Raw genomic sequence first — 22,404 nt, 5'->3', positions numbered from 1 at the left:
GATTAAAACTTCTAGATTAACTGTCTTACGAAATCAGTGTGAATTGGTGCTTGGTGTATTTTCTCTTCTTAGTATTTGTTTGATACAGAGAGACACCTGTATCACACCATCAGCACTTCCACTGCTTAGTTATCCTATTCTCTTACAATCGATGTCTGGGTAGTGCAAAGGTTTTATCTATGTTATTTAATATTGATAAAAAACTTTTACAATCGGAGGCCCGTTCGATAGACCGCCTGGACAGCTTGAGCCCAAAAGGCCTGAACAAAGGCTTCACTTATGCTGCCTTCCTGTAGTTTAATCACTATGGGGGTCATTTACTAAGGGCCCGATTCGCGTTTTCCCGACGTGTTACCCGAATATTTCCGATTTGCGCCGATTGTACCTGAATTGCCCCGGGTTTTAGGCGCACGCGATCGAATTGTGGCGCATCGGCGCCGGCATGCGCGCGACAGAAATCGGGGGGCGTGGCCGAACGAAAACGCGACGTATTCGGAAAAACCGCCGCATTTAAAAAAAAAATTGTGTCGCGAAAATTTCACTCACCTTCATCCTGGATAGGCCGGTGTATTTCGAGGTATTCCAACGGACTTCAGCGCAGCAGCGCCACCTGGTGGACGGCGGAGGAACTGCTTTGATGAATCCCGGCTGGACCCGAATCCAGTGCAGAGAACGCGCCGCTGGATCGCGAACGTCCCGGGTAAGTAAATCTGCCCCTCTGTCTTTGTCAAAAAAGTGACAAAAGAACCTCATGGTATTCAAACTGAATATCTTTTTTACCTATGCTATTTTTTAAAGTTCAAAACTACTCTTTAGGGGTGGTTGTCCTTTACAAATAACATATATCTATATATAAATATATACACACACACACACATTCTTTTTTTCCTTCCTTCTGATATATTAAATATGGTACTGGTACAATACCCTGACACTATCTCTATTTTACTATTCTGATGCTGACAATTGTGGATTCCTATCCTATCAGTTCCCTTTTTCTCCGTAAAAATAAAAATTCATCCCATTCTCCACACTGAAAATTGATAATCTCATTGGCTGCATATATTGTTACTATCTTCTTGCAAAGTAATACTTACCGTTAGTTTGACTGGCATCAAGTCATATATGACAGGACTATGGCACACATTAAGGCACCCTAAGTCTGTGCGCATGCGCATAAAAACAGTATTCAAGAGGATTTCTACGTCTGGGCGCCTAAGGGGGACTTTAATACGCAGAGTTCTAAGTTCGGGCGCATGTGCACCATGTCCTCCCTTCGGAAAAATTTCTCAAATTCTTCACACAGCCGCGATGCCCCCGAAGTATACCTATAGAAGATATAAGTTCTCCCGCATGTGCCAACTTACCTGAGTGACCGGCACATCCACCAATGGACTATAGATATGCAACTTTCTGCGGTACACTTGCAACGAATGGTGAAATGATTTTTGACAAAGAACTGATCTCAGGTATGACAGCCCAAACGGAGGTTATATATGTCAGCACATCACACTCTTTGCTTACACTTAGCCCCAGCACCCCTGAGGACGCCACTGATGTGGTGAAACATGTCGGGGGGGTTGTGGTGTTTTACTTTTATTTAGCAGTTAGAGAGCCAATTGAATTGAATAATAGCTAGAACTAGTGGCAGGAATAAAAGTGTGATTGTGTATGTATGAGATGCTAGTAGATGCTTGGCACATGAAAAAAACAACTGGGAGTGATTGGTGAATTGTTGTGAGTCAATCTAGTTCTGAAATTAGTCTGTTGAGGACATATGTTGAATGGACACATATTTAGGAGCATTTGGTTAACAAAACGAGTGAGGAAAGTCACTCTGTATCAACTACAAACGACTACTTACCAGTGACACCTAGTGTCCCTCACTCAATTCACAGTGAAAGGATATATCTAGAGATGAGCGAGCACTAAAATGCTCGGGTACTCGTTATTCGAGACGAACTTTTCCCGATGCTCGAGTGCTCGTCTCGAATAACGAACCCCATTGAAGTCAATGGGAGACTCGAGCATTTTTCAAGGGGACCAAGGCTCTGCACAGGGAAGCTTGGCCAAACACCTGGGAACCTCAGAAAAGGATGGAAACACCACGGAAATGGACAGGAAACAGTAGGGGCAGCATGCATGGATGCCTCTGAGGCTGCTTAATCGCACCATTATGCAAAAATTATGGGCAACAGCATGGCCATGACAGAGTGACCGAATGAGGCTAGATAGCATCTAAAACATGCAATAATTGACCCTGACACTATAGGGGACGGCATGCAGAGGCAGCGGTAGCAGTGGCAGGCTAGAGAGTGTCATGGCGACATACCCTAAATGGACACAGGCTTCACCAAAGGAGGTGAGCAAGAATAGCTGAAATGATTTCCTATGTGAACAAAAGGATGACGGTATATTTAGTCGATAACACAGCATGGTGGCGACATAGTGACCAAGTTCCATAACGTATCTGGTGAAACAACCGAAAAATGAGCCTGACACAGCTCTTTTGATAAGGGGACGACATGTGGAGGCAGCCATGGAGACGACTTCCATGATTAAGAGCGACAGTATGGGGCATTCATATTGCGCTGCTATGATTGCAACTTCAGGTCTCCAGCATGGCGGCGACAGATGGGCCGAGTTCCACTATGTATCTGGTGAAACACCTGAAAATTCTGCCTGACACAGCTTGTTTGATAAGGGGATGATGTGCTGCATATCCTCTCGTGCTCCAGCGTCTGGGGTATAGAGAGTTGAAATGAAACATTGGTGGACGCTGTGGAGGATCGTGGAGGCAAAATGGACAGGAAACAGCAGGGGCAGCATGCATGGATGCCTCTGAGGCTGCCTAATCTTGGGATGGAGCTGGCGGTCCACTGCCAGGCGAGATTTCGCCTGTCCAAGCCCCTGTCTCTCGGCTCCTCCCCACCCAAAATGGGCCTGGGGGCCAGAAGCGTTTACTTTGAAAAAATTATAATTTTCAAAGCAGGCCGGGTCGTTTGAATATTTCACCTAGGAATAATGGAATAGCATAGTGGTTCTATTTTTAATTGTTTTTACGGAAATGGTTCCATGATTGAGAGCGACAGTATGGGGCATCCATATTGCGCTGCTATGATTGCAACTTCAGGTCTCCAGCATGGCGGCGACAGATGGGCCGAGTTCCACTATGTATCTGGTGAAACACCTGAAAATTCTGCCTGACACAGCTCGTTTGATAAGGGGACGATGTATGGAGGCAGTGAACTAGTAGTAGATTAAAGGTGCTGCAGTTAAAACTATGTTAGTTGGATCTTGAGATGGAGCTGGCGCTCCGCTGCCAGGCGAGCTTTCGCCAATCCAAGCCCCTGTCTCTAGGCTACTCCCCAAACAGCACTTCTAAGAACCTTTTGTATAAGATCAAGTGTAGTAGCGTTCTTATAAGTTTAGGATATGGCGGGTGAGGGGAATGTAAACAGATGCGCAAGAAGCGCTGAAATAATATCGGTAAATGATAAAAGTTTGCCAGTATATTTTGTGGATTACACAGCAGGGTGGCGACAAAGTTAACAAGTTTGATGTGGAATCCATGAAAACAACCCAAAATTCTGCCTGACACCGTTCGTTTGATAAGGAGACCATGTATGGAGGCAGCTATATGGATGACTTTTGGAGGCAGCTATGGCGATGACGTGTGGAGGTAGCAATGGGGACAACGTGTGGAGCCAGCTAATAAGACGACATGTGGAGGCTGCTATGGAGACAATTTAATTTGGATAGTGCCTGTATGTGGCAGTCCAAAAAAGTTTTCAAACCAGAGGAGCAGGTAGGTGGTCCTCCAGAAAAATTAAATAAATTGAGTGCCTGTATGTGGCAGTCCAAAAAAGTTTTCAAACCAGAGGAGCAGGTAGGTGGTCCTCCAAAAGAATTAAATAGATTGAGTGCCTGTATGTGGCACTCCCAAAAATTGCTTAAAACAGAGGACCGGGTAGGTGGCCCTCCAGAAAAATTAAATACATAGAGTACTATAGCTAGAGCCAGTTGGCCCTGGCAAAAAATAGCCAGTTTCCTATGCTTTAGTACACTAAAGCATAGGAAACTGGCTATTTTTTGCCACAGTTCATAATGTATGCACTCCTCCTCCTCATTTTCCTCCTTCTCCTCCTCTTTGTGTACAAAGCGCTGACACAAAGAGGAGGAGAAGGAGGAAAATGAGGAGGAGGAGTGCATACATTATTCAGGTTGAGCTTCTTTCACCTGGTGGAGAATGAAAATCCGGAGAAATCCAGGCTTTATTCATCTTGATAAGCGTCAGCCTGTCAGCGCTGTCAGTTGACAGGCGTGTACGCTTATTGGTGATGATGCCACCAGCTGCACTGAAAACCCGCTCGGACAACACGCTAGCGGCAGGGCAGGCAAGAACCTCCAAGGCGTACAGCGCCAGTTCGTGCCACATGTCCAGCTTTGAAACCCAGTACTTGTAGGGAGCTGTGTGATCATTTAGGATGATGGTATGGTCAGCTACGTACTCCCTCACCATCTTTCTGTAAAGATCAGCCCTACTCTGCCGAGACTGGGGACAGGTGACAGTGTCTTGCTGGGGTGACATAAAACTGGCAAAGGCCTTGTAAAGCGTACCCCTGCCAGTGCTGGAAAAGCTGCCTGCTCGCCTACTCTCCCTCGCTAATTGTCCCGCAGAAGTACGCCCTCGGCCGCTAGCGCTGTCAGAAGGGAAATACTGTTTCAGCTTGTGCACCAGGGCGTGTGGGTGGGTTGCGCTATACTTCCTTTTGCGCTCCAGCGTCTGGGGTATGGAGAGCTGAACGCTGGTGGATGCTGTGGAGGATCGTGGAGGCGAAGATGGGGTTTTTGCACGGGAGGTGTTTGGGCCGTGGTCCTGGGCAGGGGGCTGACTAGCAGATGACACAGGGGAAGGAGCAGTGGTGTGCCCGGCCGGAGGTGAACGGGCTTGGTGCCATTGAGTGGGGTGTTTAGCATTCATATGCCTGCGCATACTGGTGGTAGTTAAGCTAGTAGTGGTGGAACCCCTGCTGATCCTGGTTTGGCAAAGGTTGCACACCACAGTCCGTCGGTCATCCGGTGTTTCTTTAAAGAACCTCCAGACTTCTGAAAATCTAGCCCTCGCCACGGGAGCTTGACTACGGGCAACATTTGGCGCTGATGCACCAGCTCTGGCCCTGCCTCTCCGTCTGGCCCCACCACTGCCTCTTCCAACCTGTTCTGCTATAGGACTCGCCTCCGTCTCAGAAGCACTGTGTTCACCCGGCCTATCAACCCAGCTTGGGTCTGTCACTTCCTCATCCTCCGATCCCTCAGTCTGCTCCGCCCTCGGACTTCCTGCCCTGACAACAACTTCACCACTGTCTGACAACCGTGTCTCCTCATCGTTCGACACCTCTTTACACACTTCTTCCACTACGTCAATAATGTCATCATCACCCACAGACTGCGACTGGTGGAAAACCTGGGCATCGGAAAATTGCTCAGCAGCAACCGGACAAGTGGTTTGTGACTGTGGGAAGGGTCCAGAAAACAGTTCCTCAGAGTATGCAGGTTCAAATGCCAAATTTTGCTGGGAGGGGGCAGACTGGGGGGGAAGGAGGCTGAGGTGGAGGAGCTGGAGGAGTGCTGATTTCGGTGACATGGGTGGACTGCGTGGAAGACTGACTGGTGGACAAATGGCTAGAAGCATTGTCCGCAATCCACGACATCACCTCTTTGCACTGTTCTGGCCTCAACAGTGCTCTACCACGAGTCCCAGTAACTTGAGACATGATGAACCTAGGGAGTGTAGCTCTGCGGGGTTCCCCTGCTCCCTCATCAGCAGGTGGTGTCTCACCCCACCCAGGACCTCGGCCTCTGACCCCTGCAGTAGTTGGACGCCCACGTCCACGCCCTCGTCCTCTACCCCTAGCCCTCGGGTTAAACATTTTCAAAATTAAAGTGTAAACTTCAAAAAAATTTTTTTTGTGTTTTTTTTTTAAACAAAACGATGCTATCCTATTGCTATGGCTAGTTTCTAACCTACACTGACAGCACACAACTGGATTTTGTGCTGTGTCAGATGACTTTGAGTTATAAGATAAATAAACGTAAAAAATAAATCAGCAGACTGTGCCTAATTCAAATCAAACCCCTAATAAATTGTCCCACTTCGGTGTTTGAGGTGGATATGTGTGTCACTAAGAGCTAAACACAACGGTTGCAAGTCTCCCTGCAAATTACTCACAATATGGTACTAGCTGCACTACTAATGCCAGCAAGCCCAGCCACAAGCAAACAAAAAAAAGGAAAATATAACGCTATTGTAGGCCTAAATAAGCCGTTGGGGTTCTCCTATGGCTATTTTCTAGCCCACACTCAAAGCACACTGCTTTGGCAGATTACTGTGAGTTCTAAAAAGAAATAAACGTAAAAAAAATAAATCAGCAAACTCTGCCTAATTCAAATCAAACCCCTAATAAATTGTCCCACTTCGGTGTTTGAGGTGGATATGTGTGTCACTAAGAGCTAAACACAAGTCTCCCTGCAAATTACTCACAATATGGTACTAGCTGCACTACTAATGCCAGCAAGCCCAGCCACAAGCAAACCAAAAAAAAAGGAAAATATAACGCTATTGTAGGCCTAAATAAGCCGTTGGGGTTCTCCTATGGCGATTTTCTAGCCCACACTCAAAGCACACTGCTTTGGCAGATTACTGTGAGTTCTAAAAAGAAATAAACGTAAAAAAAAATAAATCAGCTGACTCGGCGTAATTCAAATCAAACCCCTAATAAATTGTCCCACTTCGGTGTTTGAGGTGGATATGTGTGTCACTAAGAGCTAAACACAAGTCTCCCTGCAAATTACTCACAATATGGTACTAGCTGCACTACTAATGCCAGCAAGCCCAGCCACAAGCAAACCAAAAAAAAAGGAAAATATAACGCTATTGTAGGCCTAAATAAGCCGTTGGGGTTCTCCTATGGCGATTTTCTAGCCCACACTCAAAGCACACTGCTTTGGCAGATTACTGTGAGTTCTAAAAAGAAATAAACGTAAAAAAAAATAAATCAGCTGACTCGGCGTAATTCAAATCAAACCCCTAATAAATTGTCCCACTTCGGTGTTTGAGGTGGATATGTGTGTCACTAAGAGCTAAACACAAGTCTCCCTGCAAATTACTCACAATATGGTACTAGCTGCACTACTAATAGCAGCAAGCCCAGCCACAAGCAAACCAAAAGAAAGGAAAATAAAACGTTATTGTAGCCCTAAGAAGGACTGTTGGGTTCTTGTAGAATCACTCCTGCCTAACACTATTCTAATAGAACACCCTAACGCTTTCCCTGACCAGCAGCAGCTCTCTCCCTAGCGGCATCCAGACAGAGAATGACGCGAGCAGCGCGGGCAGGGGCTAGTCTATTCCAGGGTCACCTGATCTGGCCAGCCAACCACTGCTATCGACGTGTAAGGGTACCACGTCATGCTGGGTGGAGCGCAGAGTCTCCTGGCTTGTGATTGGCTCTGTTTCCGGCCCCCAAAAAGCAAAACGGCGGGAGATGCCATTTTCTCGAGCGGGCGAAGTATTCGTCCGAGCAACGAGCAGTTTCGAGTATGCTAATGCTCGAACGAGCATCAAGCTCGGACGAGTATGTTCGCTCATCTCTAGTCAAGAAATACAGGAAATTTGTTTCCATACGAAATATTACATTCTGTTTTTTTATGGGATTAAATACTAATTTCATGCAGTAAATAATTATTTAAAAATGATACAATATGAAAATAATGAATGCAGTGAAGGGATACACTGAATGAAAATAATAATACTAACACCATATCATCTCCCTGCTAATAAACTGTAAATGAACAACAAACCAGTTTGATACACAACACCCCAGCCACATCTACATAACTTTAATAGAAAATTCTACATGCTTGGCTCTACTTACTGTAGATTTTTAAGTATTTTTGTGTAGTGTTATTTTCACCAATTTCTTTTTAAATACAGGCGGTCCCCTACTTAAGAACACTCGACTTACATACAACCCCTAGTTACAAACGGACCTCTGGATATTGGTAACTTATTGTGCTTTAGTCCTAGGCTACAATAATCAGCTATAACAGTTATCACAGGTGTCTGTAATGAAGCTTTAGTGTTAATTCTGGTTCTGATGACGACCCAACATTTTTAAAATCCAATTGTCACAGAGACCAAAAAAGTTCTGGCTGGGATTACAATGATAAAATATACAGTTCCGACTTACATACAAATTCAACTTAAGAACAAACCTACAGACCCTATCTTGTATGTAAACCGCCTGTATATAAAAATAAAGATATCTGGTTTTATATACAGTTTTCTCTCTTTTGACCAATGGGTCTTAGTGAGACCGTTACCATGCCTTTTTTGTGATAATTGTTTAAGTCGACTGAGGACCCAGTCAGACATTTATCCACGACTTTGTCCTCTATCAGTCCTGGTGTACATAATTTCAGTTGGCCTGCTTTCCGACTGTGGATCTTCTGACTTTAGGGACGGCAGACATCTTGTCTGATGCTGTGGAGCTGAGCTGCTCTCTGTCTCTAGGCCCTACCCTTTCATTCCAGAACGAGCTCACACACACTGGGGGTCATTTATTAAGGGCCCGATTCGCGTTTTCCCGACGTGTTACCCGAATATTTCCGTTTTGCGCCGCTTGTACTTAAATTGCCCCGGGATTTTGGCGCACGCGATCGGATTGTGGCGCATCGGCGCTGGCATGCGCGCGACGGAAATCGGGGGGCGTGGCCGAACGAAAACCCGACGTATTCGGAAAAACCGCCGCATTTAAAAACCGAAAATGTGTCGCATAAGGACCGCTTACCTTCACCTGGTCCAGCTCGGTGCATTCCGGCGCGATGAGTTTACTTTCAGCGCAGCAGCGCCACCTGGTGGACGGCGGAAGAACTACCTTATTAAATCCCGGCCGGACCCGAATCCAGAGCGGAGAAGTCGCCGCTGGAACGCGAATGGACCGGGTAAGTAAATTTGCCCCACTGACTTTCTGCCAGCAAACAACACATTACAGTGTGAGGAGAGCTACAAGCTACAGGCAGAGAAGCTCTTTATCCGGGGAGGGAGGCACATCAGGTCTAATAGTGTGTTGTGGCAAAGTAGAGAGTCTCTGCCCACACTTTGGGTGAAGACACACATGGCGTTTTTGGCCCGTTTTTGGGCCGTTTTTACTAAGTGCGTTTTCAGATTGTTAAAAACGTATGCGTTAAAAAACGCATCCGTTTTTAAAAAACGCATGCGTTTTTTGAAAACGCATCTGTTTTTGTCCGTTTTTCTGAAATTGCGCAATGAAAAACGGACAAAAACGCATGCGTTTTCAAAAAACGCATGCGTTTTTTAACGCATGCATTTTTAACAATCTGAAAACGCACTTAGTAAAAACGGCCCAAAAACGGCCCAAAAACGCCATGTGTGTCTTCACCCTTTGGGATATTACACTGACCATCACTGAGTTATAGGAGCTAAAACAGCAATAAAACCAAGTAAAATTGTAAAATAAGGGGTTAAAAGTGATCTTTATTGTGTAAACATCGCTAGTGGATTGAAATTTGCGAATTTTCTTTTCAGGTCAAACCCCTTTAATTTGCCACTGGTTCTGACAGACCCTGGTGAAAATTGAACTTGGACTTCATCAAAAGAAAAAAAAACTGTCTGGGGTCTGGGATGGGTGAGATTTTTATTAAGACTTCATAAAACCCCATTTACACCTCAATGTATGGTAAATGCAGTAATTGAATTCCTCCTGGTTAGATTGCAGCTTCTATTCTGCTACTGTGAAACATACTCCTTGTAGCTCACAGCGTTTCTCTTACCGTATATATACTCGAGTATAAGCCGACCCAAGTATAAGCCGAGGCCCCGAATTTTACCACAAAAACCTGGTAAAACCTATATTTTGTTTACTCGAGTATAAGCCGAGTTTGGGTTTTCAGCACATATTTTTGTGCTGAAAAACTAGGCTTATACTCGAGTATATAAGGTATATGGCAGTTACATACGGCTCTTTTTATGGATCTATGAACAAGGAAAACCAGAAAAAGATTCTGAAACTGCTGCTTTGTGAGGTAAAATATAGTACTGTAAATGGTCTTGCCAATAGCACTTAAAGAGGATCTATCATCTATAAAAAAAAAAAAGGCACTAGTGCTACAACAGATGTAGCAGTGTTACACAGCTAGCGTTATCGGAAACCTCCGATAACGCTAGCAGACACTGCCGCGCTGTACAATAGGAAAGCCGGACCCCGCTCAAAGCGGTCCGTTGTATTCATGAGGGGGTGGTCTGTTGTACTCCACACTCCACAGGTTGGCAGTGACTGCCAGGCTTGATGCAGCAGTCACCACCCCTAATCCCGCCCCATCATGAATACGCCAGTCCACTTTGAGCGAGGTCTGGCGTTCCTATTGTACAGCGCAGCAGTGTCTGCTGGCGTTATCTGAGGTTTCTGATAACGCTAGCAGTATAACACTGCTACAACTTTAGTGAGCAGCTCCTAGTGCAATAATAAATACTCCCTATAAGGTGTATGTTTACCAGGTGTGCGGCTGGTAACAGGTTCCCTTTACGTCACATACATGTGTTGAAGAAATTTGTCTGTGGTGTTTAGATTATGCATAAAATGACATGCATAGGCATTTTTATATTGCAGGTTTTGCCCCTTTCCACCACTATCGCTTGGGAGCTCCGTCTAAGAGTGTTATAAAAACAATAAAGTCAGGTAAGGAATCTTTCACTTCTCTTAGTCACCTCCATAACCTGCAAGGACACCTGCGCCGTGTTCCTAAACTTTAGTTCAAACACGCCTACCGCTCTCTTATTGGCGAGAGGACAGGAGCATGCGTGCTTTGCACACGAGCTTCACGGACGTCTTGTTCTGGGAGACCAATGTCAAGTATGATTTTTATTTTCTATGATTTTCGGTTCTTGTTAACTAGAAATTCCCCAGCACGTTTCTATACTAAAGGTTTGAAGAACCAACAGTACTGGCAGTTTTATACCGGATCCGGTAACTGTCATGACTGCGCGATAAAATGCATTCCAATGTGCCCTGTGCTGTACTCGGGACGGTAGCTCGACCTTTGATTATAAGGCCTGCTGCTCTGCTGATCAGCTGTGCTTCTTTCTGATTGCCTTGAGGTGGTGGCGCGAGGCATTTGATTTTAGTTTTTGATTACAAATTAAGACTTTTGCGGATTTCTAACTCTGCCTAATTGCTGACTGAAGACAATTATGGGGGGTTTACAGTATCTTTATTTGATTTTACTAAAGTATTTTAATAAAATGCTCTTTTTTCAGTCAAATGGATTTAAGAAAAAAACATTTGGAGGAGGTGAATGAGTCATTTGATGAAGCATTAAAATCATTGTTAACTGAGGAAGAATGTCTTCATCTGTATGATGATCTCACCAAAGTGAACCCTGTGACGCCTGAAATTGGTAAAGCAATAAATACATTCTATGTTCTTAACTTTTTTTTTATTATTATGTATAGTGCATCTGTAGTATTTCCTTGCCTGACGCCGCCTGAAAATGATCTAGTGACCGGGCATTTTTAGCAAATTTTCGTATGTGCCGGTTTAGTGGTGATAACTTTTTTTTTTTTTCTGTTCAACCTTAAAAATTTTTGTGGACACTAGTTAAAAGGTAATAAAAGTTTAAATTTTTTTTTTTTTTTTTTTAATTTGGGGTTAAAAGTGGAAACAAAGTATTTTTTTGGGTAATTTTGTAGTACATATTTTTTGTATGATAAAAAGTTATATAATGTCTCAATACTTTCTGTATTTATTCCTCACAGTTTTATGGGTCTCTGCTTGCTGTGATTCTATAGAAAACTTCTATGTTTCCTTCCAGTGGAGTAATCGGAGCTGTGTGTTATAATAAGCCTTGCATCTGTGTGACCACGGGGGGGCTATGACTATGTTTTTTGTAGTGTACCGGGGTTTTTTTCTTAATATTATATGGGGAAATGTGAATGTATATTTATGAATATTTATTAACCCCTTCCCGCACCCTGACATAATTCTACGTCATAGAATACGGCTAGTTCCTGCACCTTGACGTAGAATTACGTCATGGCGATCACCCTGGCTCAGAAGCTGAGCCTTGCGATTACCGTGGAATACTTTTAATTAGGCAGTAGCTGTTATCCTGTAGTAACTTTGGGGATAGCGACTATCTAACTCTATAGGCCGAGTTGCCGATCATTGCCATGGCAACTTTGAGGTCCGATAAGGACCCCAGGGCAGCCTTCAGTAGCAGCCTGTTAGGATCGTGCTGAATATACGATCTAACAGTGCTAATGGCAGCCTATGCACCACAGGGGGCTGGCTATATACCACAGGGGCTGCTGGCTGGCTGTATACTGGGAGGCTGTAACCAATGCATTTCCAGTGCTCGGCTTATACTCGAGTATATATGGTATTAAAAATATTGACATTTGCTTGAAAAATTAGCAGTTTTCTGATTTCTAAATGTTATGCCCAAAATTGGTTGCTAACTAACATTAACCATATGCAGGGCCGGCGTTATGGGTAGACAAAGTGGGCAATTACCCAGTCTCTCTAGAGGAGAGTCTCTTCTTTCAAATGAATCTAATTTATGTTTCTAGGTGTCATGGATCCTGATATATTTAGGTTTAAAGTGAGAATTTCAGGTGCGATTTTAATATTTAAAAATTACTCCCGACAAAGAATCCCTGACTAAGTGTAGGAGGGTTTTTTATGAATGTGGCAATAAACCGGGCAAAATTCTAGCAAACGCCCTTTGCGTCATTATACCAACTGCAGCCCCAGAAGCCCCCTACTCAGCTAGAGATCAAGGCCTACCTTGACTCAGCTGATCTCCCCTCCCTACCTTCTAAAGATATTGAGGCACTGGAAGCTCCAATTTCAGTGGAGGAATTCAAACTGGCCCTAGGCTCCATGCAAACGAGGAAATCACCTGGCCCGGACGGCTTTACGGTGCATTACTATAGGAAGTTCACTGACCAACTGATACAACCCTTCCTTGAGGCTTTTAACGCTCTGTCTTTGGGAAGCGATATGCCCCCGGACACGTTTAGAGCGCATATAGTAGTGATACCGAAAGAGGGTAAGGACCCTGCAATTTGCAGTAGCTACAGGCCCATATGTTGACCTTAAATTATTCTCCAAAATTTAAGCCAACCGCCTAGCCCCTCTGATGCCAAGCTTGGTTCACTTTGACCAAACTGGGTTTGTGCCCTTTCGGGAAGCTAGGGATAACACCACAAAGGCACTGAATATAGTCCACCTAATTAAGACAACAGCCCTCCCTGCGGTCATACTATCCACCGATGCCGAAAAGGTTTTTACAGGGTAGGTTGGCCTTTCCTGTTTGGAGTCATGCAACATCTGGGACTGGGCACACACATGATTGGCTGGATTGGAGCATTATACTCCAACCCAACGGCATCAGTGAAGGTGAACGGCTTATACTCTGACATTTTCCCAATTAAAAATGGAACACATCAGGGGACATCACATTTTCCCCCCTTATCTTTGCTCTCACGATAGAACCCCTGCTCCGGCGGGTCAGCAATAATCAGGACATAAGGAGTGACGGCAAACGGCAAAGAAATCAAAGCAGCAACTTATGCTGATGATTTGATGTTCTTCCTCTCCTCTCCCGAAGTGTCCATCCCTAACCTCCTCAAAATAATGGATATCTTTGGGAAATTATGTAATTTTAAAATCAGAGTCCCTATTAGCTTCCTGACCACGGTTCAACGGCTATTCTCAACCTTTGCAATCTTGGGGATTTATCGGCCCAGACAAAGGAAGATCCTATACCTGCGTAAAAGAGAGGGTGTGGTGGCGCTTCCAAATATCACTCAATACTACGTGGCGTCCCACTTGAATAGGGTTGTGGACTGGTGTAGACACGGGAGTACAAAGGCTTGGGTATCAATTGAGCAGCACTTTACTTGTGTTCCGCTTTCCTGTCTCCCCTGGGTAGAGCCAAAACACTGGCAGGCACTTCCCACTCAACCATCTATGCTACTTTAATGGCCTTCAAACACTGCAGATCAGGGGCCAAGATTTCCACTACCGACTCCCCCCTAACACTGATCCTTGGCAATCCCAGGTTTCCACCCGGGATCACATCGCCGGTTTTTAAGCAATGCATAAGCGCTGGCCACTTCAGGGCTTGTCACTTCCTGGTGGATGGACAGTGGCGAGGAGGTACAGAGCTAGTCTCCCCTCCAAATTTCCCACGAGCGCCGATGTGGCAGTGTCTCCAACTAGCACATTACTTAAGATCTCTCACACCACCTCCCACCTTCAGCCGGTCTCTAACAGGCTATGCACACAAAAAGGTCAGACTAGGGGTACTCTCTCATTAACATATAACCTCCTGATATCCCCCCCACAGGCTTATGTTCCATTGTACATGACCAAAAGGGAACGGGACCTGACATTGACGCTCTCTGCAGAACAAAGGGAGACCTACCAGGAGACAAACTATAAGCTGCTTACCAGGTGGTATAGGGTGCCCCATGTACTTCACAAGATGTTCCCAGATGTCCCCCGGACCTGTTGGCGCTGCGGTAAAGAGGGCACACTCCTTCATATTTTTTGGAGTTGTCACTCACTTGTTCCATTTTGGACGGCGGTGCTGGGGGTGATTTGCGAGGTGACGGGCAGAGAGCTGCGTGATGACCCCGCCTGGGTTTTGTTACACCACCACGAGATTTCCTTTTACACGTACAGGTAGTCCCTAGTATGTCACCTCCTAAATGCAGCTAAGGCTTGTATCCTGGCCTGCTGGCGCTCTTCCGATCCTCCCTCCATCCATCAGTGGCTGGGTCGTGTCAGCGAGTTACAAAGGATGGAGAGTCTCCTGAACACTGATCCAAAGAGGGCCGCCCGCTCTCAGAAAACATGGTTCCACTGGGTCTCCTTTGTGGCATCTCCCGCTACTTGGACTTGACAGCACGGGATGGTGAATCTACCGAGATCTGAGCTCTAGGTAGGGGGAGGCACAACGCTCTTTCTTTCATTTCCCCTACTCTTCTCTCCTTCCTTCTCTATTTCTCCTCATATCTGGCGATTCCTCGCCGCTATTTCTTCTTTCTTTTCTTTCATTTTTAAGAAATATTATAGAATGCAAAAATTCAATGTACCTTTATCTACTGAAACAGGTTCACTGTAACTTAGTGAACCTGTTTCAGTAGATAACGATACATTGAATTTTTGTTGTTGTACACTTGACACTTTGTGTTCGAGATTGTCGCATTATCCAAATGTAACCCCCTTCCCCTTACACAAATCGGTGCATGTTGGCGCCTGATTATTTGACTTTAAGTGCTTACTCCTTTCCCTCCTCCCTCCCTTTACGCACTGTTTTGTTACTAAAAATTAATAAAAAATTAAATACGTTAAAAAAAAAAAAATCACTCCCGACGGCATTTTAAAAGTTAATATCTCCGTTTTTCTGACACTTAGCAACCCAAAAGGAGACTCTCCTTTTTCATAGAAAAAAAAAGTGAGATTCTGTGTCTGCTGCACCTCACAGATAATGGAAATATTCACTTTATATGTTACTACATTCTGATAATTTCAACGAATGTTCATGTTATAACCCTCTCCTATCCAGAACTATCTAAGAACACACTTGCTCCCTTATTGCCTTTTATTTCGTAACTGTTTTTTTCAAAACTTGAGTGATAGGATGAACATTTGATTCTCTTCACCTAATGTGGCTACATATTAACACCGCGTCCGAGAACATGTGCATAAAATTATATGTAACACCGTCCTTCATTATTTACACCTATGTTATGATGTTCTCGCACAAATTCTTATGAAGGATGGAGGGTTTTGTTATTGTGCGTCTAATACAATGCCGCACATCTAAAAGTGACTTTTGTTATGTCATTAGCTTGGTTTATGGATATATATACTTATTTATTTTGGGTTACCATTGTGTAAGGGAGCATACTATGATAGATCTGTGTGATGCTCAGTGCAATATTCTGTGGGTTTAACTTTCCCTTTGCTGCATATTTTGGTTAATACTGTATAAACATGTGGGGTATGTATGATCTGTTCACATCTTGCTGTTTTATTTAAGTATTATGGAGTTGTAAATATATTAGAAGAAATTCAGAATTTTCATGCAATATTTGCATTTTGTTGATGTTAGCTGCAAAGCTGCATGAAGGTGGTAGTGTGTATGAATTAAAAAGTCATTCTTGTTTACATGGTGATTTCTGGATAAAATTGATTTTTGACAGTATAGAAGCTTTTTATTTTGTGAGTTATATATTTTAAAATACATATGTGGATAGCAACCAAATACCGTGTACTCTCGTGTATGAGCCGAGTTTTTCGGCACAAAAAATGTGCTGAAAAACCTAAAAAAAAACGTACTTACTCGCTCACCAACGCCTCGATGCTAGGTGCGGCTCCTCTTCTGTCTTCTCTATGCTGTATTGTATGTTGTATAAGGCACGGTGAAGTATTAATGGGCTCCGTGTCAAACGAGACTTATTGGAGGTCTGAACGAGCTCCCTTTCTGATGTGTTTTTGCGGACTAGATGGTTGATGTGCATACTATTGTGGTTCACTGTGAACTTTTTTTATCAGTAATTATTAAGTTATGTTTTACTTATGATACTAGTACATTCTGCTGGATTTCTTACTTATTTTGACATCTTGGAGAAGTTAGAGTACACAGTCAGGCATCTATATCTGATATTGGAAGTGGTATTATCCTTTGCGAGAGGGGGTGTTGTTGGTTCATACCTACCTGTGTAACCAACACTGTTTCATACATGTACTTTGTACATTTTTAGTAGTAGAAAAAGTAAAATTTGTGCAGCTCACCTGGTTCAATGTAAATGGTTGCTTGTAAAAGTCTGGAAATGGAAATTTTCACGTGCATTCGGCACGCTAGGAGTGCAAACCGCGTTGCCTGCTAGGATCGCAGGTGTGAAATGGAAACAATTGACAGAAGAGATCGCGGCACTTCCAAATAAAACTTGAGTCTTTATTCGATAGTCAATTAAAACATAGTGGATGAAACAAACATATCGCCTACGCGTTTCGAGCTATTGTAGCTCTTAGTCATGGCTAACATATGTTGAATCGTGTAAAACTTTTAAAAGAAAATTCCACCAATGGGGTTTGGGGGCGTTGATTGATCATGTGGTGTGCCGCGTTAGGGGAAACAACACGTCATGAGAGGGTGTGTATGTATCCCACATGACCGTCTCGCCTGGAAAGGCGTGTCACGGTCATGTGGTGCCACGTCATGGGAAGGCGTGTATACACCACATGATCAATTCAAAGGGGCGTTTCACGGTCATATGATACATATAAACTTCGGTATTCTGTAAAAATATCCGCACAACAGTAAAAATCAAGCGAATATACTATACAATCTTACATCAAAGAATCAAGACCGGTAACACCACTTTAAACCCTTAAAGGGGATTGTTTTTTCAACTGTATTTTAAAGGACAACACAAACAAAGAAGACATAAGGTAACTCTAAATTGAATGGAATATAGAAGCAGAAAGGGATCACAATATATATATAGAGAGGGAAGATGGACCACAGAAACTCTTAGCAAGTGTTAAAACGTATTAAACTCGGAGTCACACATTACATATGATGTTCTCAGTAGAAATGTGTGAGATCTGTCCTATAATTCAAACCCTGAGGGAATCTGCTGCCCAATTTGAAAATCCATAGGGCTTCCCTTTGTAATAGAATTTTTCTTTTATTTCCTCCTCTTTTTGGGGAAAAGATTTTTTTTTTTTTCTATGCCGTAAAAGCGTAGTGAGGAGGTTGCTCCTGCATGCACACTGGCAAAGTGTTTGGACGCTCCAGACATATTTGTCTGTATTAATTTAGTGCTATCCCTCAGATGCTCTGCTATTCTTGTTTTAAGTTTGCGTGTGGTCGATCCTATGTAAAGCAGATTGCATATAGTGCACTCTATAACGTATATCACAAACGTTGAATCACAATTGATAAATGATTTTATATGAAATTTCTCCAATGAATTATATGATAAAAAGTGGTCCGTACGTTTGGTTTATACACAAACATTACAGCGGTTAGTGCCGCAACGATGGAAACCTGTAATGTTGAGCCAACTACTCTCTTTGGATTGATCACTTGAGAATAAGCTGGGTGAAAGAATAGAACCCAGGGTCGATCCTTTTTTCGACACAAAATTACATCCTTCTTTCAAAATCTCATTTAGTTTATCATCCTGATACAGAATTGGAAGATTTCTTTTGAGGATGTTAATGATTTGGTTATAATTCACACTATATTTGGTAGAAAAGGTGACTCTGGACCTATTGTAATTATCGGAATTTTTTCTTTTATGAAGAAGGGCAGTACGATCTTTATTGCTCCCTATCTGAAAACCCCTTTTAATCATCCACCCTGGATAGTCACGGGCCGCTAATCTCTGACTTAACATTTTGGCTTGAGATGTAAAATCTTTTTGTTCTGTGCAAGCTCTTTTGAGTCTTGTGAATTCCCCAGTGGGGATTGACTTAATTGTATGTAGCGGATGGTTGCTGAATGCATTGAGTAATGTGTTGCCGGCCGTGGGTTTCCTATACAATGTAGTTATAACCCTTCCCTCGACGGGGCAACCTTTTAGTGTAATATCCAAAAATGAAATCTCAATTGGATTGGTATCAAAAGTAAAACTAAGATTTACATTATTATGATTCAGGTAGGAAACAAAGTCTGGCACGGACGGCACACCTCCCGACCATACCATCAGTACGTCGTCGATGTACCGCCCGTACCAGACAATGCTCCCCCTGAACGGGTTATGATCGGAATATATAAATTCCTCCTCCCACCACGACATAAAAAGGTTAGCTAAAGAGGGCGAGAAACTAGCCCCCATGGGTGATCCCCTAATTTGGAGGAAAAAAGTTTTATCAAACATAAAGTAGTTGTGGGAGAGGAGGAATTTAGTTGCATCAATAATAAATTCACATAGTTCAACAGTGTAAGAGCTAAATTTATAGAGGTAGTGAGCCAAGGCTGTAACGGCTAAATCATGGGGAATGGAACTATAAAGGGCATTTACATCACATGTAACCCATATAAAATCATTTTTCCAGGTGAAGTTTTCAAAAGATTTCAAAACCTCCTTGGTATCTTTAAGGTGGCCTGGAAGTGTTGTAACCAAAGGTTGAAGTAAGGTGTCTACCCACTCACACAATCTCTCATTTAGGGATCCTATCCCAGATATTATGGGTCTAAGAGGGGGGGGGGAAGACTTCTTTATGTATCTTGGGTAACCCATGAAAAATGGGAATGACTGGGTCCAGAGGACACAAATAGTTCAAATATTTGTCTGGAATAATGCCTAGGTCAATACCCTCTTGTATGATATTTTTTAATTGGTTCGAGAAGATGGATGTGGGATCATTTCTCAATTTTCTGTAAGTGAGTGTGTCATTAAGAATATTTAGAACCAGAGTCCTATATAGATCTTTGTCCATGGCGACAACTTTGCCCCCTTTATCGGCCATTCTTATCAATATGTTGTTATTAGATTTAAGAAAATGTAGGGCACGTCTGAGTTTGGGGGTCAAGTTGTCGTCATGGTGTACCAATTCAGAATTATGTAACTGTAGAAGGTCTCGTTCTACTGCGGACTGGAAATGATCCATAGCAGGGACTCTGGAATTGACAGGGTAAAAATCAGAATTTGGAACATATAAAGGGATTGTGTGTATGTTTCTATCTGTGTCGGTTCTAGTAACCATGCTGTTCAAGTTTAATAACACACATTGATCAGTAAACTCTAGACCGTTGTAATCATTGGTAACATTAGTTTGAACCTCTATTGTATCATTCTCAAGACTTTCACTGCAATCAAAAAAATGACGTTTGACCGTCAAAAATCGTACAAATCTGTTCACATCTAAAATGGTGTGAAATAAATCGAATTTTTTACTGGGAACAAAATTGAGACCTCTTTCTAGCAATTTGATTTGATCTAACGAAAATACACAGGCAGATAAATTTAGAAAGCTACTAGTATCCAACATTAGTCCTGTCCCTTCTTTTTGCTGCGTGTAGGATAATCCTTCTTGGTTAAAGCGGTACCGTCTGTGTTTCTTTCCCGCTCTGCGTTACCGTTTTTTGACACCTTGTTCAGACTACTGGATGCTGCTGATGCACAAGATTTATCCGAATCAAATGTTGAAATGTCTGAATCCGGGTCTGAGGAGCTGAATGAAACTCTCGCTGGATCTCCTCTACGTTTATTTCTCCTTTTGTTTTTCTTTTTCAAGATAGAACGTGGTGTAGTAGGCACCGGTAATCTTTTGGTGTAAATGTGGCCTGAGGAGTAATCCTCCGAATCTCTTAGAAATTTTTTCTTTTTGGTTTCCACTATTGATATTTCTGTTTGAGTGATTCTATTCTGCATAGCATTCTGTTGGAGTTGATAATCGTTAGTATTTATAAAAGCTTCCATTGAATTTTCCATTACAGTAATTTCATTCCTCAGCATTTCCAATTTAGATGTTTCTTCCTGTATTATTAATTTCATTAGAGAGAGGGAACAATCTGATAATGTTTTGTCCCATTTTTGTAGGAACTCCTCATTATAAACTGTAGTGGGCCTTTTCCTGATTCGCAATCCTCTTGGTATCATGTCTCTTTGAAGATAGGAGCTTAGGGAATTATGGTCCCACCAAGTCGAAGAAGTCTTCCCCCCCCCCCCTCTTAGACCCATAATATCTGGGATAGGATCCCTAAATGAGAGATTGTGTGAGTGGGTAGACACCTTACTTCAACCTTTGGTTACAACACTTCCAGGCCACCTTAAAGATACCAAGGAGGTTTTGAAATCTTTTGAAAACTTCACCTGGAAAAATGATTTTATATGGGTTACATGTGATGTAAATGCCCTTTATAGTTCCATTCCCCATGATTTAGCCGTTACAGCCTTGGCTCACTACCTCTATAAATTTAGCTCTTACACTGTTGAACTATGTGAATTTATTATTGATGCAACTAAATTCCTCCTCTCCCACAACTACTTTATGTTTGATAAAACTTTTTTCCTCCAAATTAGGGGATCACCCATGGGGGCTAGTTTCTCGCCCTCTTTAGCTAACCTTTTTATGTCGTGGTGGGAGAAGGAATTTATATATTCCGATCATAACCCGTTCAGGGGGAGCATTGTCTGGTACGGGCGGTACATCGACGACGTACTGATGGTATGGTCGGGAGGTGTGCCGTCCGTGCCAGACTTTGTTTCCTACCTGAATCATAATAATGTAAATCTTAGTTTTACTTTTGATACCAATCCAATTGAGATTTCATTTTTGGATATTACACTAAAAGGTTGCCCCGTCGAGGGAAGGGTTATAACTACATTGTATAGGAAACCCACGGCCGGCAACACATTACTCAATGCATTCAGCAACCATCCGCTACATACAATTAAGTCAATCCCCACTGGGGAATTCACAAGACTCAAAAGAGCTTGCACAGAACAAAAAGATTTTACATCTCAAGCCAAAATGTTAAGTCAGAGATTAGCGGCCCGTGACTATCCAGGGTGGATGATTAAAAGGGGTTTTCAGATAGGGAGCAATAAAGATCGTACTGCCCTTCTTCATAAAAGAAAAAATTCCGATAATTACAATAGGTCCAGAGTCACCTTTTCTACCAAATATAGTGTGAATTATAACCAAATCATTAACATCCTCAAAAGAAATCTTCCAATTCTGTATCAGGATGATAAACTAAATGAGATTTTGAAAGAAGGATGTAATTTTGTGTCGAAAAAAGGATCGACCCTGGGTTCTATTCTTTCACCCAGCTTATTCTCAAGTGATCAATCCAAAGAGAGTAGTTGGCTCAACATTACAGGTTTCCATCGTTGCGGCACTAACCGCTGTAATGTTTGTGTATAAACCAAACGTACGGACCACTTTTTATCATAATTCATTGGAGAAATTTCATATAAAATCATTTATCAATTGTGATTCAACGTTTGTGATATACGTTATAGAGTGCACTATATGCAATCTGCTTTACATAGGATCGACCACACGCAAACTTAAAACAAGAATAGCAGAGCATCTGAGGGATAGCACTAAATTAATACAGACAAATATGTCTGGAGCGTCCAAACACTTTGCCAGTGTGCATGCAGGAGCAACCTCCTCACTACGCTTTTACGGCATAGAAAAAATCTTTTCCCCAAAAAGAGGAGGAAAGACTCAAGTTTTATTTGGAAGTGCCGCGATCTCTTCTGTCAATTGTTTCCATTTGTACATTTTTAATTGATTTTATTATTGAGTTTTCCTTGTATGTCATATGTGTAACCCAAAAAAC

General features: G+C 42.8%; 1 protein-coding gene across 1 annotated transcript in view; it reads left to right on the top strand.

The window, feature by feature from the left end:
* The first annotated feature begins 10,803 nt into the window (after positions 1-10,803).
* Positions 10,804-22,404, top strand: part of MYO19 (myosin XIX) — a 521,756-nt gene continuing 510,155 nt past the window's right edge. Inside the window, exons 1-2 of the mRNA XM_072133499.1 lie at positions 10,804-10,934; positions 11,339-11,478. Of these exons, the coding sequence (XP_071989600.1) occupies positions 10,879-10,934; positions 11,339-11,478 (196 nt within the window). The 5' untranslated portion in view covers positions 10,804-10,878. The remainder of the gene's footprint in view (positions 10,935-11,338; positions 11,479-22,404) is intronic.

The sequence above is a fragment of the Engystomops pustulosus genome, chromosome 2 (genome assembly GCF_040894005.1).
Source record: "Engystomops pustulosus chromosome 2, aEngPut4.maternal, whole genome shotgun sequence".
NCBI classification, from domain to species: Eukaryota; Metazoa; Chordata; class Amphibia; order Anura; family Leptodactylidae; genus Engystomops; species Engystomops pustulosus.
This window is presented reverse-complemented; position numbering and strand designations above follow the sequence as displayed.